This window comes from Microtus pennsylvanicus, chromosome 12, assembly GCF_037038515.1.
Source record: "Microtus pennsylvanicus isolate mMicPen1 chromosome 12, mMicPen1.hap1, whole genome shotgun sequence".
In the NCBI taxonomy this organism is placed as follows: domain Eukaryota; kingdom Metazoa; phylum Chordata; class Mammalia; order Rodentia; family Cricetidae; genus Microtus; species Microtus pennsylvanicus.
The window spans coordinates 59986947-60006413 of NC_134590.1; the positions used below are offsets into that span (position 1 = coordinate 59986947).

Consider the following 19467-nt stretch of genomic DNA (forward strand, 5'->3'; position numbering starts at 1 on the left):
GTCTGTGTGTGTATCTTGTGTGTGCATCTATATGTGTCTTATTTGTGTGTACATGTGTGTACCTTGTGTGTGCATGTCTGTATCTTGTGTGTGCATCTGTGTGTGCATGTGTGTATCTTGTGTGTGTATCTATGTGTGAGTGTGTATGTGTATTTTGTGTGTGCATCTGTGTGTCTGTATGTGTGTGAGTGTATCTTGTGTGTGCATCTGTGTGTGTGTGCATATCTTGTGTGTACATCTGTGTGTGTCTCTGTGTTTGTGTGTGCGTGTGTGTATCTTGTGTGTGCATCTATGTGTGTATGCATGTGTGTGTTAATTATAAAGGTTGAGCCATTCAGAGAACCTGGCCCCAGGACCTGTGCTCAGCCTGAGCATGCTGGGTGGGTCTGGTCTGCAAACCTTTTACATGGCCTGTAGTAAAATGCACCTACGAAGTGATTTCTTAAGTGAGTCAAATAGCCCAGAATACACACTGCACAGCAGCCCTTACACTACCTGTGGGATTCTGTAACAGTGGGTGCCAAAGCACTGAGACAAACTGCCTCGGTAATCCAGACTTCTGAAGAAAACAGCAATGTCTTCCCCAGACCACAAGATTTAGAGCCAAATAGGGGGAATTAAGAGAGTCTTATGACATTATCTCAGTACTGGCACATCCGTCCATTAACAGCCAGGAAAGAAGCAAATGACAGTCCTGAGGCAGATGTAGGAGACCAGTATCTCCTGACATCACACGCAACCACGGAAACAACACCAGATGCCAGTCATCGCTGGTCACCTCCCCCAGGGCTGGAACTGGAGTTATCCTGGTGAATTTAGTGCCAGGATGTCAAGACTCAAACAGTTCACAGATGACTCTAAATGCAAGGAACACGGGTGCTGAGCCAGGACTGCTGTCCCGGCCATGTCTGCCTCAGACAACTGTGGGGTGTCAGGCCCCACAGACTGGGTTTAGAGTCATCTTGGTGATGGTGACAAGCACATCTAGACATGATTGCAATGGCACTTCCAGAGAAAACTAAACGAGGGGAGAAAGGCAGCCCTGAACGAGGGTGGCACCATCCCATAGGCTATGGGCCAGGATGGAACAAAGGGGGACAGGAGAATGCCGCCTGAGCATCACGCTTTTCTCTGCTTCCTGGCTGCCATGTCCGGCTGCCGCTCTGCTCAGCTACACCTTCCCCGCCATAATGTACAAAACCCTCTAAAGTCAGAAGAGTCAAAAGATGCTTCTCTCTTCAGTGGTGTCTGTCCAGTGTTGACATACTGTTAAAAAGATACACCTAAAATTGACACAAGAAGTAGAGTCATTGCTAAGACTAAACCTGAGTACACAGTTCTCAGGGCTGGGACTGGTCTGGGGGAGGAATGTGGACGAGTTTGGGATGTGGGCTAGAAAAGGTCTAGAGGGCTGCAAGCAGAGCTCAGTGGTGGTTCTGGCAGGAGGTCGGGACAGAGCCGGGCAGTAAAGACTGACTGCTGGGGACTTCGGATGGGAAGAACGGTTTTGAGCCCTGGACTACAGGTCATTCAAGATACCATCTGGAAATTTCTGGTTTTCTATGGAAATATGGAGTAAGAATCAGAGGAAAATGTGAAAAGCAATTGTTTGGGCGGAAGAGGAAACAGCTGAACTTTATAGATAGGAGGGTATGGTGGTTACAGATGGCTGCTACCATTAACGAGGAACCAAGCACTTAATGCCATGTATAGAAGGAGTTGGTCACTAAGAGACTACAGTACCCATGGCTCCAGGTTTGCTCCAACTAGAAGCCGACCTTGGCACTGTCCACTAACATCGGTATTACAGGCATGTAGAACACTAGAGTTACAGTGTCATGGTAGGTATCCACCTAGATTTTTAAGGGAAGTCTGAGGAGTCAGGCAATGTTATGTAAGATGAGAGTCCCTTTAAGAAACCGCTATGCCAGCAATGCGTGACACTTGAGGGTAAAGCCTAAGCCACAGTACAAATATCAGGATGTTGGAGACGCCAGGAATGGGGAGCAGCTTCTGAAGAAAGCTGCAGACAAGGGAAGCCAGCCCAGGCAGGACACAGCTCACAGGAGCTACAGATGACAAGGCCACAGGGGTAGGGCTGCCCAAGGTCGTCAGAGCTCACGCCACGACACCACGTGTCGGTCACGGAGCTACAAGATTTCGTGTTTGTGCCTCAGAGGTTCATTCTGTTATGCTTTGTTCCCACAGCTCCTTTCATGGCCCCGGTCCATTATATTTTGGCAACATGTAAGTTTGTTTTATTTTTACAAGGTTTCATAGCTAAGAGATTGCCTTGAGTCTCAGCAGAGACTTTGAACTTTAAACAGTGTTGGAAGTGTTATGATTCTGGGGACTTGTGGACATAGACTGAATGTATTTTACATTCTGAGATGGCCATGAATAGCGTTTTGGGGTCCAGGGTGGAATGTTAGGGTTTAAAGAGAGCTGACAAAGGGTAGGCTTAACCATCAACGGGACTGGGTTTAGACTCATCCTGTCAGGTGCCAGACCAGGTGAGGAAGACCCACCCAGCAGCTGGGGCCACCGTCACATGGGCTGGGGGCCTAGATGGAATGGGAGGGAAAAGGAGAACTTCAGCTAGGCTCTGGCAAGCCTCCTTTTTCTGCTTCCCTGACATGAACTATGGACTATTCTCTGCCACACCTCCCCTGCCATGATGGGCGGGTCCTCTGAAAAGGTGGGTCAGAATAAACCTGTCCTTCTCTCCCCGCCCCCAGGCCATTTCAGGCAGAATCTTTGTTTTCCCAGCAGAGAAGAGGAACTAACATAACACAGGGGGCTTCAGCTCTGGGACTTTGTGAGCTTCAGAGAACCTGGCTCACCCCACAGCTGGAGGAGGGGCCTTCCCTCAGACAAAAAAGCTTGTTACTGCTGCAGTGAAAAGCCTGTAACTGGACCTTGCTAGACCTGGAAGCAGTGTTGTGATTGGTAGAAATTATTAATACCACATTTGCACGTCACTCTCAGCCACAGGCTCTCCAGGGCACCAGCAGGCTGTAACCTTCACTTTTTGACCCAGCAGGACACACCCTCCTGTGCTGCCCCCTGGTGTTCGAAGAGGTTATCCTGAGAAGTCTCGTCTACCTTTGCACTTCCCCCTGGGTAGGGCAGGTGGTGTAGGTAAGGGTGGCAGCAGAGGTGGTGGCAGTGGTACCACCAGAATCAGGAAGCCAGCAGAATCACAGAGAGGGACCGGGCAAAGACTGCAGGGAGTAAAATAAGGAGACAGCTCAAGACAGTGGAAGCCCAGAGAAGAAGGAAAGTCAAGACAGCAGAGGTGATAGGCTTCAAGGGTCAAAGGCCAGAGCTGCTGTCAGCGTTCAAGGAACGGTCAAGTCCAAAGATCTAAGGGTCCCGACATCCAAGACCTAGGAGCTGTGACAGCAGCTACTGTAAGAGCCCCGGGTCCTGACACTCAAGGCTGGGGAGCAGAGTCCTATTCACATTACCTCAGACTTGGGGGCCTTTTCAGGCTTAGTGTTCTACCCTTCCAGCCGTATGCCCATCTCACCCCGTCCCCAGCTGTTACTGGGGTTGTTTGTGGGGGCTGTGGAACATTTGAGGCAGTGTGAGTCTGTTTGCTTCCTCTCCAGTCAGCAAACTCTTTGGGGCCAGCTCGAAGATGGTCAAGAAGCCTTCACAGGCCCAGCTTGTCCTGCGTGTGCTGAGACCTCTGACATGCCGAGCACTAGCTCCTGCATGCCTCTCCACCACCAGTTGAGGGAAGGGGCTGCCTCTGAGTCACCTCATGGCAAATGCAGGCCACCCAACTCACAACAGGCCGCTGCAGTACATGTGCAGGTCCCTCACTGAATGAATGGGGGAATGAACATTTGCTCCCACATTCCTTTTTCACCCTCAAGCCTTTGATGCCTCCTCTGCTAGCGTAAGGACACTATTAGCACGGCCTTGCCCGTTAGTATGATGTCATGTTCAATGACTCCTTAATTGGGCTTTCCATGCTAGCCTGGGGGATGCTCTGCTGAGTTCCCTGAGAACAGAACTCATCCCAGTGACTGGACAGGCAAAGTCCTATGGAGACTGCAGGGTGAGGCAGGAGGAGACAGCAGCCAGGACATGGCTAGGCTGAGAGCTCCACAAGTCCCAGAGCTGAGAGCACCCTTGCGTCAGGAGATTCTCGTGGGTCTGTAATCCACACTGCGGCACCTGTGAGACCAGGCTAATCTGGTGTGGGCACTCAGTAATACCTCCCAGAACAGATGTGCTAACGTTCTAAACACTGGGGCGTTAGGATAAGCATTAGATTGGTGACAGGACCTATAATGAGATCCGTATGAACCAGGACATTATTCTGGGTCCAAATCCCATTTGTGATGGTTAATGTTAACACTGACCTGGTAGATGTTCGAGTCACCTGAAGATGGGCCTCTGGGCATGTCTGGGAGGAATTATCTTAGTTACATTAATCGATATGGGAAGTCCATTCTGCAGTAAGGAGCACCCTGGGCAGGGTGTCCAGGACTGCGTAAAAATGGAGACAGCAAGCTGAACACTGACTCTGACTAACTTCTCTCTGCTTCTGATTGTGAGGGCGCTGTGACCAACTCCCCAAGGATCCATTGTGCAGCTGAGAGAGCTCAGACCCTCCCATGTCACAGCCACAGCAAAGGTTATGGCAGTGGGACTTTCTCCTGTAGCTGTTCTATCAGACACTGGGGACAGCCTTGAACTAGAACATCAGCTGCAGGCTCAGAACAAGGCCCGGGAGACTTTAAATCCCTCTGCAGTTACTTAAGTCAGAGACATCATCAAGATCAGGAAGCCAGTCTGGCTGAACCAAGGAGAAAGGCCACCGGGTCTGTGACTTAGAAAGCTGGAGCCTCCCCACAGTGCTGGGTTGACATCGGTACCTTAACTGATTTCCTGAAGTATGTGGTCCCCAGCCAGGCACTGTTCCAACAGACTCCAAAGCTCATACATGCCCTACGAGGGTGAAAAAGCTCCTGTGACAGAGGCAGGCTCTTCATAGAGGGCTTGTCAGGACTCCTACTGTGACACACAACCCCCACCCCCATCTTGCAGGGAAGAGAAGCTGAAATGCAAAGAATCTCGCAGTCCCACCAAGCTTCATAGGCAGCATGGGGTAGAAAACTGCCACCATGCAGTCTGCACAGCTGCCTTCTGTTATCGGGAGGGGCAGCCAAGGTTCCAAAATCCGGTAATACACCCCTTCAGAGCCCAATGCTCACAGCCCAGCCTGAGGCGGCGCCAGAGGCCCTGCCCCACCTTGCTCTTCTCCTGCTGGAACTCTATCTGGATGTTGGTTAGCTTGGCCCGTAGCTCTTCGTTGGCCATCTGCACAGAGTCCGTCTCCGTCTCGGGCTTCTCACCCTTGCTGCGTCCCTTTTTAGACATGTTTTCTCTTGGAGCGTGACACTGGGGTCCTGGGGTTCACGCCCACCCACCAGCAAGCACAGCTACCGGCTCTGCTGTGCTAACCAGTCGTGCAGGGCTCCGCTTGTCCTCTGTGCACACCATCACTTGCGATTCTGTGTGGGAAGAAGAGAGACCGAGTAAGCACATAGGCAGTGTGCCACTAGCCTGGGCACCCATGGCTAAACACTTGCCTTGCCCTCAGAAGGCCTACCGCTCACAAGCCGGGCCTGTCATAGCTCACTGAAGCCACCTCAGAATCACCTGGAAGATGTTATGCATCTTACCATCCTTGTTATGTTACAACCATGTTATGTCCTACCATCCTTGAGACCTAACCACCCCCACCCTGCTGAGCCCAAAATAAGACACACTCCAGTCAGGACAAGACCATTACCCACCCCATGGCCACCTTACTGAAGTGATGCCCAGTGGGAATGGGGATGATACATTACAGGGAAGGATGCAGGAAAGAAGGGAAGGTAGAGAAGGAAGTAAATTTATAGTTTCTGGTCCTACCATAAGAAACTTGGAGTCCAAAGATAGATAAACAAAATGAAAATAAGAAAATCTGTTAGATCTGTCAGAGAACTGGGGTCACAGGACAAAGCGATGCCCAACAGGCAGCCAGAAGCAGAGGCCAGCTCCTGAGTACTAGTCCCAGGTCCTTTGCACCAGGCCCAGCTCTCAAGAAAACGAAATAAGGCATACTGAAGGAAAAGCATCAAAGAGTAGACCCAGGCTTAGACTTTAAAGAAATTCTGAATTCCATGCAAAGGGCCCCGGAGGAAAAAGTAGACAGCATGTAAGAGCAGATGGCCTGAAAGCAAAGACGAAAAATGCAGGAAAGGATAAAGAGATGTCAGAGAGGCTGTGAGCTCACAGATACTAACATAGTATGTTCACACTGAGACGTGACGGGAAACACAAATGGCAAAGGGATCCAGAGCGTCCAAGGTCTCGGGGCAGTTTCTCCAGCAGAACACCGAAAGTATTAGCTGGGTCAATAGCTGTGATCAAACACACCAAAAGCAACTGTAGGAGGAAAGGCTTTATTTCAGCTTGTAGTTCTACATCACGCTCCATTGCTGAAGGAAGTCAGGGCAGGAACTCAAGAAGGGCAAAGACCTGGAGGTAGGAGCTGCAGGAGCTGATGCAGAGACCGTGGAGTAACCCACACTTAATGGTTTACTCATAGGCTAATCTGGTGGGAACGTTGTCTCAAGTGTGGTTTCCTCTTCTCAAAGGACTCTAGCTTGTGTCATGTTGACATAAAAATAGCCAACACAGGGGGAACAGAAGAGAGAGAAGAAGACCTCAGGACTATCTTAAGTAGTGTGTAGTCTCCACAAACTAATATCAGACACCAAACCGTTGATCCGCAAACTGATTTTGCACTTGAGTATATCATATGCAAGCTGCAGGTGATCAGAGATGAAGGGGAAAAAATCCAAAAACAAGACTGGGGGAAATATCTTGGTTACAGAGAAACAGGATAAAAATTCAGCAAACATCTCTGAAAAAAAATGACGTGAAGAAGAATGGAACAAAATAGTGTTTAGAGGAAAAAGTCAACCTGTCATTCAGTCACCTGAAAAATTGCACCTCAGAGATGGAAAACCAGAGAATCAGACACCATGCAGACTTCCCCTTTAAGATGGCTAATAAGAGAAATGCTTCAAAGAGAGGTACAATGATGTGGATGGAAGTCAAAAACTCCGTCTAACTGGACATGCAGTGCACGCCTTTAACTCCAGCATCGGGAGGCAGAGGCCGGTGGATTGTCTGAGTTTCAGGCCAGTGTGGGCTACGCAGGTGTCCCAAACCAGTCAAGACTACATAGTGAGACCGTCTACAAAACCAAAAATAGACCTCAGACTAAAGCGGAGAATGAACAAGTGAAAAACATAAAATAATTTAAAACTATAATCTACACAAAAAGGAAAGCGCTCTAGAAAAGGATAAGTAAACACAATAAAAACTTGCACTTTCTATTCTTAACTGATCTGACAATCTGACAGTTTGCTGGAGCTGAAAGAATGGTGTGCTGGGTGCTTGTAGCTCAGGGACAGGCTGCTGGGGGCTGGGTGCCAAGGAGTGGGAGGTGGGGAGCATTCAGAGGAAGCCAGACCCACAACATACTATAGAGCAATGGTTCTCAACCTTCCTAATGCCGCAACCCTTTAACACAGTTCCTCATATGGTGATGATCCCCCAAATATAAAATTATTTTTGTTGCTACTTCATAACTGTAATTTAGCTACTGTTATGAATTATAATGTAAATATCTGTGTTTTCAAATAGGTTTAGGAGACCCCTGTGAAAGGGTCGTTCCCCACAAAGGGGTCATGACCCAAAGGTTGAGAATCTCTGCTATAGATTAAGCAGAACCCATGCCAATATTATGTTCATCCAAACTGGACTCTGACCACTTATAGCTATTTGTTGCAAACTAAGTAGGGCTCCTGGTTTTGAGAGAGGAACAACTTGAGCTCCTCTTAAAAGAAAATGGAAACATTAAGCTACAAAAGGCAGAAAGAGAGTAGAAGACAAAATCAGTTACAAAGAAGATTCAACAACAGGGACAATAACTAAATGGACAGACACAGGGTAGCTACATCAGCTCTATCTAATTCAACCAGCCAGAGCACGGTGGCCTCAATAGCAGGCCACTGCCCCATGTTAGGGTCCTGCAACTGCATGTGGCCGCCAGGGGGAAACTGACAACAATAATATCTGAATGTATAAGACCCCAAACTTAATTCAAAATCAAACCATAATCCCATGGCGTCACTGCAGCCTTGGCTCTGAACACAGCACTTTGCACTACGAACGCCAGCTGAGGCTACAGGGAGCACCTGGCTGCATCTCACGACTGCTGTATTTTCTGCTCGTCTCGAAGCAGAGTGGTTCCAATAAGAAAATCAGAAGCTTTTTAAATATTCCTACCCTCAGTGTTGAGCATGTGAATATCAAATTAGTGTATCTTTGTTGTGTCATGTTAGAATGTTGGATTTTTAAAAACACTATTTGGAGCCCCCAAAATGACCAGGTGGGCAAGGGTGTTTGCTGCGCACAGTCCCTGGCACCTTCACAGTGAGCGGCAAGAAGAGACTCCTGCAAGTTGCCCTCTGACCTCCTCGCATGTGCACACACATATGATAAATAAACATAGCAAAAATGTCTTAACTGCTGTTTGTGTTGCTAGCGTATTTCATAAAGAATCATTCAGTGAATTCTGACTCACAATTAGGATAGAATTTACAACAACTTCTGAAATGGACCTAAACCTGCTTTTGTTATTCGGTACGGTATGTAATTATGCAAAGTGATATCTGAAGCTTTCAGGATTATGAAATTAAAATTTTAGTCAGCTCTGAAATGTATCAGAGGTGTCCTATTCCATCGCTCAGTGTCAAATATTCAGCTGTCATTTAATTCCTTGAGTAGAAACAAAAGGCCCATCCTGATCATTAATATGAAAATTTGTTTTCATCTTTAATAAATGCCAAAATTATGCGAACAGGAAAGAATTGTTTTAATGTATATTTCTTACGAATTACTATCAGGAAGTGTTTGACTTTGGGGTTTGTTCTATATACCTTTAAACCCGGGGTCCTGTGAAAATTACTCCAGCAAAAAGGGATCACAAGGAGAAAAAGCTTTAGATGCACTCACAAAAACAGAAACTGGCAGAGTGGATCCAAAATAAGACCCAATCATTTGCTGTCTACAAGACAGCGCTGGATTGTAAAACCCCAGTGCACAAAGCCCGTCAACACAGACACTGTCCGCTGGGGATGCACCTGCATGAAGACAATGCTGGCAAGGTCTCCCTCCCACTCATTGCCCCCCCCCCCAGCATCACTTGTCCCTCAATCTCATGGACAATAACAGTCAGCAAGCACTCTGCAAGGCTCAAACAACTGATGCTAACCACAACTGTTCCATTCCCATGTAAAAGGAAGCACTCCACATCATACTCTGAAGGAAGAGAGAGGAAGGGAGAGAGGGAGAGAGGGAGGGAGGGAGGGACGGACGGACAAACGGAGAAATGGAGGGACAGAGGGACAGAGGGAAGGCAGGCAGGCCATAGAGGGATGTGGCCAATGCTGAGCCCAGTTGTTTAGAAGAAGCAAATTACAGGGCTGGTCATGACTCAACCCCTCCTGCCACAGAGTCCATGACTCCCTGAAGCTTTCCGCCTTCCACAGGTTCACTTTCCAGACATGAGGTTGGTGCTCATGTGGGTGATACACCCTGGGGCAGGGGAGTCTTTATTGATTTTCTAGCAGGGCAGAGGCTTCTGGGGCCAGGGATGCCAGCCCTCTTGTGCTCTCTTGCCTGCAAAAGGTGCTCCTAGGGTATGCCTTGTAAATCCCCAACGTGGTTCCCTACACTTCTTAGATTCCTTTGCAGAAGTGGGTCATGTGGCCATACTTGGACCAAAGACGTGTGAGCGATTATGGACTGAGGGGTTTAAAGCCTTTGACTATTCTTCCAGGCTAGCAAAACCTTACACTATTTGCTGAGGTGGTGACAGGGCCACAGGGACATCTGGGCTCCTGAATTCAGGAGGCAGGCCCAGGCAGCCTGCAGCAGAGGACTCTGAATGAACCCGAACTGTCCTTTCGAGCTTCCTTCATTGGCACAGCTAGACTATGCCATGCCTAGCAAGCTCTCCCTGACCTGCCTGCCTTCTCCTTATCATCTACCCATCTTCAGAATTCAACTCAGATGTCACCTGCCTAGTGCACATTTACCAATGCCACCCCACCCCTTGCAGGGCGGGAAGCGTCTCCTGTCCACCCACGCTCCTGTTTTCCTTTCCACAGCTCTGACATGCTCACACTGTTGGTACCAACCTGTCTCTACCACTAGACAAGATGCTCTGGGGCAGCCAGTACTGTGCTGGTCCTGACTTCGCAGGGGCTGGCTCAGGGCTTGCCCAGCATCGAGGAGACAGGTGCCTGGGAAACAGATGCATTTCTTGTCATCCATGTGTCACACCGATGACCTCCTTCATGAACACACGTTATGGATGGAGCACAAGCCCCAGGTAGGTAGACCTGTGTCTGGACTTCAGGTGGCCAGGCCACATCACTCAACCTTCTTCATTATGAAGCCCTGGTGTAAGAGCTAGACTGAGTCTCTGTCGGGCTCATCTGTTGCAGGGAGAACCTCCAGGACCTCCAGGACCTCGGGATAAGATGACATCAGGACAAGCCTTACAGGGGATACATGGGGTCAGGAGGGAAGCCTACTGTCTTCCTAAGAACAGGAGATCAGAATCCTAATACTCAGAGAAAGGACTGTGGGAGGACACAGGGCAGGTGCCATCTGCAAGCTAAGGTTCATACCCAAGTCATACTTCAGAGTAATGCCCAGATACCCGACCTCAAACCACCCATCTCCAAGACTGCGAGAGACCTCCTGCTGCTGATGCCCCAGCCTAAAAAGGTCATTCTCACAGATAACACAATAGAACGTTAGCAGAGTAGCCCCAGCCTAGGGCTGGCCCTGCCCATGCCCAGCTTTAACAAAAGCCTTCTACATAGTGCTCCACGGAGGAAGATAGCCTAGTCTCCACAGGCCACTGAGCAGGCATCCCCGCCCCAGGGAAGGCATCAACCAGCAATGGTCTGCGACCACAGCCAGCCTTGGCTTGAAATCCCACCCAGAACCCATTCCAGCTTCATCTGGGAGTGCCACTGCCCAACCTGCGGGGTGGCTATCGTGGAAGCACAGAGTCACTGCTAACCATTTCAGACTGTCACCTAACAGCCTCATGGGGAGCTAAGAAACATTGAAAGGGACAGAGAAGCAGGGAGGGAACCATTGGTCCCTTCAACACCAGCAGAGGCGCTCTGACGGACAGCTCGGTGCAGGCCCCGGGAACCTGTGATCTAGCCTATCTATTCTCATGTTCAGTTTTGAAATATTCCCTTTCAGCACTGCAGGAATGGTATTTTCCTCTGGAAGCAGAGGCCAGGGAAGAAATGGTATCCCCATCATATCCTGTTTGCACATGAAAAAGACACAAACAAGCAATTGCAATCAAGACAATTGCCAGCCAAGAGCCACAAGCACCTGCTGAAGTGCACGGGTCCTCAGAGCAGTATCGGATATCAGGCTGATGCTCAAAAATGGTGCACATAGCTAGGCTTGGTGGAACAGGCCTGTAATCTCAGAATACATGGGAGGCTGAGGCAGGAGCATCCCACGTTCAAGCCCAGGCTAAAATCAAAGAGCTAAGAGAAGTTAAAGCCAAGGGCATGAGACCCAAGCCCTGAGCACACTACAGCCTCACGTCTGGGTGTATGCAAGGGCAGAAATCACACCCTCTAGCCAGTGCAGCTATCTTGCTAGAACCATATAAAAGAGGCAGCTACCAATACCACGAGGTGCACTCCGTGTGGCTCCTCCTATCACACTGCTTTACAAAGCAAACTTTGACCACATACTTCATGATCCCTTCAGAACAGAGGGCAGCAGTCTGTCTCCCCAGCACCTGGCCTCTGTATGCACTCTCTCCCCAGTCACACCCCCAGGATAGTTCCTTCATCCCAACCCAAAGATAACTTCCACAGCCTCTTCCCAGGAGAGCAGGAGCTACTTCTGCATCACATAGAAAGTGGTCCCTGAACTGATCCTGGGGCTCGCTGGTGTGTGTGGGGGACCATTTCAGCCTTGGGACCCTGGAAAGGGACTGAGTAGAACTCAATGCCGTGGAGAGGAGCTGGGGTTTGGGAAGGTATTAACCAACTTCCCCTCATTTTAAAAATCAAGTATGCTCGGGGCTGGAGAGATGGCTCAGTGGTTAAGAGCATTGCCTGCTCTTCCAAAGGTCCTGAGTTCTATTCCTGGCAACCACATGGTGGCTCATAACCATCTGTAATGAGGTCTGGTGCCCTCTTCTGGCCTGCAGACATACACACAGGCAGAATATTGTATACATAATAAATAAATATTAAAAAAAATCAAGTATGCTCCCTGTAAGGAACTCCAGGAAACACAGAAAAAGGGGATGAAAATAAACTTCTGTGTCCCCTAATATGTGTGTGTGTGTGTGTGTGTGTGTGTGTGTGTGTGTGTGTGAGAGAGAGAGAGAGAGAGAGAGAGAGAGAGAGAGAGAGAGAGAGAGATCAACACGAGGCATCTTCCTCTATTACTCTCCACCTACTCTGGTAACACATGGTCTCTCACGGCACCTAGAGCTCAGAGCTTTGGCTAGAATCCCCGAGACCCTGCTGTCTCCACCCCTCCATCCTCCACCCCCACAGTTACAGGTGCAGATCTTTATACCGGACTTTTACACGGGTGATGGGAATCCAAACTTGGGTCTTCATTACCTGACGAGCTATCTCCCTGGACCAGAACTCACTTTTAAACTGACGTCGTTTTCTAGGCTGCTGTGCCGCACTAGCTTGTCCATTCCTGACAAAGTCTAGGTGTCCCTCTGGGCAGCAGGGAAGGACAGGAGCTCAGGAGTCCAGGTCCTGTTCTCTCTGCTCTACTATCCAGGTGACTACTCTGGACGAGAGTTCCCTGTTCAGCAGGGATGCGCCCCAGGATGTGAGGGGAGAAACTGGCCAGGCCCAGCCTAGAGCACAGAGTCAGCGGAAACTGAGGAAGACGGCAGTCACAAGGTCAGCCAAGGTCAGCTCAAGGCAAACACAGCCTTCAGACCGGCTCGTCCTGGATGTGGGAGGGGCTGCAGAGCTAATGCAAACTAGTGCGGAGCCCAGGCTTGCCGCTGCTCCTTCACAGCTGAGATGAAATGGCCACACCAGAGGCAGGTGCTATGACATATTTAACACATCTAATACCGAGACACAAAGAAAAGGCAGGCCTCAGTGGGAGGATGGATTAAATCGGGACTTAAAGAAGAACCTGTAGCAAAGTCTTCCCAAAAGTAGAGGAAGGACCACTTCCCCAACACCCTACGACACCAGGACTACAGTGATCACCAGAGACATCACCATGGAAGAAACCGAAGATGAAAGCAGACACCCAAGTCCTCAGCCAAATATTAGAAACAGAACCGTGCAATAAACAAAAGCAAACACCTCAGCTCCCCGTTCCTATTATGGGCTTTTCTGAGCATATTCCCAGCCCAGGACAGCTCTCAGAGGGAGGGTCATACCCCACAGATCACAGATCTCCTCCCCAAAAGCTTCATCAATCTGCCCTGTGCCTCCCTTTAGGATGCCACGCTGGCCAATGGAGCTCGAGTCACCAATAATGTTTGTTCCACACAGTCCGTCAGTCATTCACTCAGCCAAGGTTGACTGAGCTCGCCCATGTGCCAGATGCTGGTCCTAGCATAGAAACCCCTGCCTGCCTCAAGTTCACATTCTCTAACTTCTCCTTCCTCACCTTAGCTCTGTGCTCTTGGGACCTGCCAGTCTCTGGCATTCAGCAAATTTAGGGACAGCATGGCATAGGGAGACCTCAAACTTGGGATGGCTCTGGGCTGGCAGTGTGCACTATGGGAATTCTGAAATTCCACGACAGAGCCAAGTGTGGAGAGGAGGGGAGATGAGGTGCCTCATAGGTTCAGACCCACAATTCTCCAGGAACACAAGCCCTTCTCACACTCAACATATCTCTCAGCCTTACTCCTGGAAGCTCCCTGGCACCAGAACATCCTGCTCACACCACACCAAGCCAGTAGAAATCTTCCTCCCGTCACCAACCCTCCTAGCATTCACATGAGTTTCTACCCGTAGTCAAGGTAGCATCCATGTACAAGACCACGCGTGCCTTTCCCCCAGTTTGGGTTATTAAGCTGTCCTTAGCTGTAGGTCTAGAAACAATTTTATGAGTGCGACTCAGCCTTGCAGAGGAGTGGGTCCCAATACCAGGTCCTTTATCTCTAGCTGGTATCTACCTCATCGACCTTAGGAGTTGACCACGTGACCTGATCGACTCCAGCAAACTCCGAGCTGAATACTAGCTTCCATGTGATGATCATATGGCCACAGTGTACCCTTCTCAGACCAAGAACGCGGCGACTGCATCGCCTGGCAACAGGGCCCAAAGGCTGGCTGACTTCCAGCCCCTGCTGCTGCCTCCTGCCCAGCAGACCTGCCTGTGCAGGAAACTGGCATTTTGCATTTGTTTCTCCTAAACAAATGAGGATTTCAGGCTTTTGCTTGGGCTGCAGGAAGCACACAACAGCGTCACTTCTCTACGGCCCATAGCTTTAGAAACACACATGGCCAAGGCTTTCCGCAAGCAAGCCACCAAGGGGCAGTCAGCTGCTTGGGGATCAGGAGCCAACATCATCTTCTTTTTCCTAGTTAGGCCCATCAGCGTGTCCTGGGAAAGAGGACAGAGGAAGGCACAGGGGAGCTGCAAAAGTCCCCAGACTGGAGGCCTGTGGGTCTTGCTTCTTGCTGTCCCTAGCACTGTCACGGCATCCCTGTACCTTATCTGCAAACTGTGTGTGCCATGGCCATTCCCAGGCCTGGAACTGTGTAGAATTTCCAACATTCCATCCTAAAGGGATGCTTCTTAAGGCTCAGGAAGGAAACAATCCGGAAGTGTCCAGAAGCCCTGAATGTACCAGCTGCACAAGACCCCCCTTCCTCTAGGTTATGTAAGCAGCAGCCCTGGTGAGGGGACCGAGGCAGGTACAGCTTGCTAGAACACTCTCCAACTCTGATCTCTTGCCCGTTTTCCTATTCTCACCACGATTCTTCCTCCCTATGTCACCTCGCACCTGCACTCAAGTCCTCCAAAGCCAGTGTCACACACATTCCTTCCCGGAGCACACCACCAAAGTCCACACAGCACCTGCCAGAGGCCAAGCCGTGAACAGGACAGACAGGGGTGCCCACAGCTGCTTTGCTAAAGCCCTGCAGTTCCCCTATATCAGGAGACAAGTGGCCACCAAGTGTGGTCAACGCCGTCTGCACGAGCTCAGATGTCTCTAGACGCTTTCAGAGGGACTCCCCACCATCATCCAGAGCCCACCTTGATGAAGAAGGGGAAGCTGCCTCTAAAACATGAGGCAGCACTCCTGCAGGGGACACTAACTGCAGATCTTCACCTCTTCCCTCCTCTCCTCCAAACCCAATCCCCCAGTCTCACCCCCAGTTCTGTAGAAGACAACCTGGTGCAGTCTCTCCTCCCTGCCTGCCCCTATCTCCAGCAGATCATGCAGATAGATCTTCTCCTCCAATCTCCCTCCCACTCATCCTGTTATCCCAGCCCCCAACTCCAGCAGGCATTCCCTGGGAAGGCACCAGCCAAGCCTGTCAGGGAAGAAAGTAGGCCAGCAGAGCAGGCAGGCCAGCTTCAGATCCTCACTCTCCCTCCTCTTCTCCAAATCCAATTCCCCAGTCTCATTCCCAGCTCAGAAGCCGACTACCCATGGTGGCTTCTCCTCACTCTCTGCCCCTATTCACAGGAAACTAAGCCAATCCTGGTGAAAACCCTACTTTCCTCTCTCTGTGAACTCCCCCCCCCCCGAGCCCACCCCCATTCCTAAGTGTCAGTTCCCAATACCTAGAAACATATTTTACCAAAACCTTAGCGGTCACACCTAGTAAGATTCCAGAAGAATCTCTACTAAATAACAAAGAGTTCCCACACCCTTCTAAGAACCAGAGAGGGCAACAGAAACTGACGAACAAAATACCCACCCACCCAAGACAAGAACAAATATCAGCTCCTAGAATTACAATCATCGTGAAGCCAGATGCCTGGACGACAGCATAAAAAAAGCAATCAACAATAGCCAGGACGATATGTCTCCGCTAGAGCCCAGACACCCTACCACAGAAGTCTCTGACATAGTTTAAGCACAAAACAAAGACCTTAAAACAGCCATTATGAATAAGACAGAGATCCTTAAAGATAAAATGGATAAATAAATCCTCTTTAAAAATTTTATGGAAACACACATAGTGGAAGGAAATAAATAAAACAGTTCAAGACCTGAAAGTATAAACAGAATCAACAAACGAAACCCAAACTGAGGGAAATCTGTAAATGAAAAATTTAGGAACTCACCAGGAACTTCAGAGGCAAGTCTCACTAATAGAATACACGAGACGGAAGAGAGACTTTTGGGCATTGAAGACATCACAGATGAAATGGATACCTCACTCAAAGAAAATATTAAATCTTTAAAAAAAATCTTGGCATAAAACATCCAGGAAATCTGGGACACTATGAAAAGATCAAATCTAAGAATAATAGGAATAGAGGAAGAGAAAGGAAGCCAGATGAAAGGCCCAGAAAATATTTTCAACAAAATCACAGAAGAAAATTTCCCTAATCTAAAGAAAGAAATGCCTATAAAGGTACAAGAAACACACAGAACAACAAATATATTGGACCAGAAAAGAAAGTCCCCTTGGCACACAATAATCAAAACACTAAACTACAGAAGGAAGAAATAATATTCAGAGGCTACAAGAGAAAAAGACCAAGGAACATAAAACATCAGACTCATTAGACTAACAAGTGGCTTCTCAATGGAGATTCTCAGAGCCAGAAAGGCCTGGGCAGATGCTTCACAGACTCTTAGAGACCACAGATGCCAGCCCAGACTACTATACTCCACAAAACTTTCAATCACGTTAGAGGAGAAAATAAAATATTTCACCATTAAATCAAATCTAAGCTATGTCTATCACAAATAAAGCCCTACAAGAATGCGCTAGAAGGGAAACTTAAGCCTTAAGATGTTAGTCATCCCAAGAAAACACAGAATAAATAATTCCAGAACAAATTAAAAGAGAGGAAACACACCACCACTACAACTATCACAACAACAAACTAGCAGAAATCAGCAAACACTGGTCATTGATATCTCTCAACATCAGTGGTCTCAATTCCCCCAACAAAAAGGCACTAACAGAATGAATGTGAAAACTTCTGCTGCATCCAAAAAACACACCTCAATATCAAGAATAGACATCACCTCAGAGTTAAAGGATGGAAAAGTTATTCCAAGCAAATGGACCTAAGAAGCAAGCTGGTGTAGCCATTTTAATATCTGACAAAACAGACTTCAAGCCAAACCAGAAGAGATAGGGAAAGACACTATATACTCATCAAAGGAAAAATCCCCAAAGAGGATGTTGAGATTCTTAACACCTATGCACCAAACACAAGGACACCAACGTTCATAAAAGAAACATCACTCCAGCTTAAATCACATACTGTCCCTCACACACTGATAGTAGGAAACGTCAATGCTCTACTCTCGCCACCAGACAGGTTATCCAGACCAAAACCAAACAGAAAAATGATGGAGTTAACTGATACTATAAACCAAATTAGACCTGCCACATTTACAAAACATTTCACCAAACACAAGAAAAAAACTTCTTCTCAATACTTGATGGAAATTATCTCCAAATTTATCAATAGACTCAGACACAATTAATCTCAAAAGATACAAGAAAATTGAAATTAACACCCTGCATCCTATCTGACAACCACAGATTCAAGCTGGATAAAAATAACCACAGAAAGTTTGTGAACCCAAGGAAACTGAACTTCTCACTAATAAATGAAAATGGTCAAGATAGAAATTAAAGATTTTCTAGAAGTGAGCAGAAAGGAACGAACATGGGATATGATAAAGGTGATTCTAAAGGCAATTTCATAGCCTTAAGTGCCTACTTTAAAAAAAAATTGGAGAGAACTCATATTGGTAACTTAACATACCTGAAAGCTCTAGAACAAAAAGAAGAAATCAAATCCCAAAATAGATGGCAAGAAATAATCAAATTTAGGGCTGGAATCAATAAAATAGAAACAAACAAACAAAAACAATACAAAAAATCAGTGAAAAGCAGTTGGCTCTTTGAGAAAACCAGTAAGGTTTACAAACCCTTATTCAAATTAACTAAAAGGCAGGGAGAGAAGATCCAAATTAACAAAATTAGAGATTAAAAGGGGGGCATAACAGACACTAAGGAAATCCAGAGAACCATTAGGACATACATTAGAAACCTGTACTCCAAATTGAAAAGTCTAAAAGAAATCAATAATTTTCTCAATACATACCACTTACCAAAATTAAATCAAGATGAGACAAGCAATTTAAACAGACATATAAGCTCTAGTGAAATAGAAGCAGTCATTAAATCTAACAAAAAAAAACAGCCCAAAGCAAGATGGGTTTAGTGCAGAATCTTATCAGACTTTCAAAGAAGAGCTAATGCCAATACACCTCAGAAACAAACTCTGCCCAATTCGTTTTACAAAGCCTGATACCCAAATCACATAAAGACTCAACAAAGAAAAAGAATTACAGACCAACTTCCCTTATGAACATAGATGCAAAAAAAGCTCAACAAAATACTAGCAAATCGAATCTAAGCATAAATCAGAAAGATCATCATCCACCATGACCAAGTGGGCTTCATCTATGAGATGCAGGGATGGTTCAACATATGAAAATCAGTCAATATAACCCACCATACAAACAAACTGAAAGACAAAAAGCACATAATCATCTCATTAGATGCAGAAAAGGCCTTTGATAAAAGCCTTGGAAGGGTCAGGGATACAAGGGATACACCCAAACATAATAAAAGTACTTTACAGAAATCCCATAGCCAGCACCAAGTTAAATGTAGAGAAACTCAAAGCCCTTCTACTAAAGTCAGGAACAAGGCCAGATTGTCCACTCCCTCCATACCTATTCAAAATAGTCTTGAAGTCTTAACTAGAACAATAATAGAAATGAAAGAGAGATCAAGGGTATACAAGTTGGAATGGAGGACCTGGGTTCCATTCCCAGCACCTACATGACAGCTCATAACTGTCTATAACTTCAGTTCCAGAGGATCTGATACCCTCACGCAGAAATGAAGGCAAAACACCAATATACATAAAGTGAAATAAAAATTAAAAAACAAATAGGAAAGGAGGAAATCAAAGTATCTTTATTTGCAGATAATATGATATAAACGTGTGTGTGTGTGTGTGTGTGTGTGTGTGTGTGTGTGTCCGTGTCTGGAAAAATTTCACTGGGAAACTCCTATAGATAATAAACACTTTTAGCAAAGTAGTTAGACATGA

The 19467-nt window shown here is 47.4% G+C and overlaps 1 protein-coding gene across 11 annotated transcripts in view; it reads right to left on the bottom strand.

Annotated features, from left to right (window-relative positions):
• Jakmip1 (janus kinase and microtubule interacting protein 1) overlaps positions 1-19467 on the bottom strand; it is a 120550-nt gene that overhangs the window by 53119 nt on the left and 47964 nt on the right. For all 11 annotated transcript variants that reach the window (XM_075943733.1, XM_075943729.1, XM_075943734.1 and 8 more), the window contains exon 2: positions 5269-5531. In XM_075943733.1, the coding sequence (XP_075799848.1) occupies positions 5269-5397 (129 nt within the window). In that variant the 5' untranslated portion in view covers positions 5398-5531. The remainder of the gene's footprint in view (positions 1-5268; positions 5532-19467) is intronic.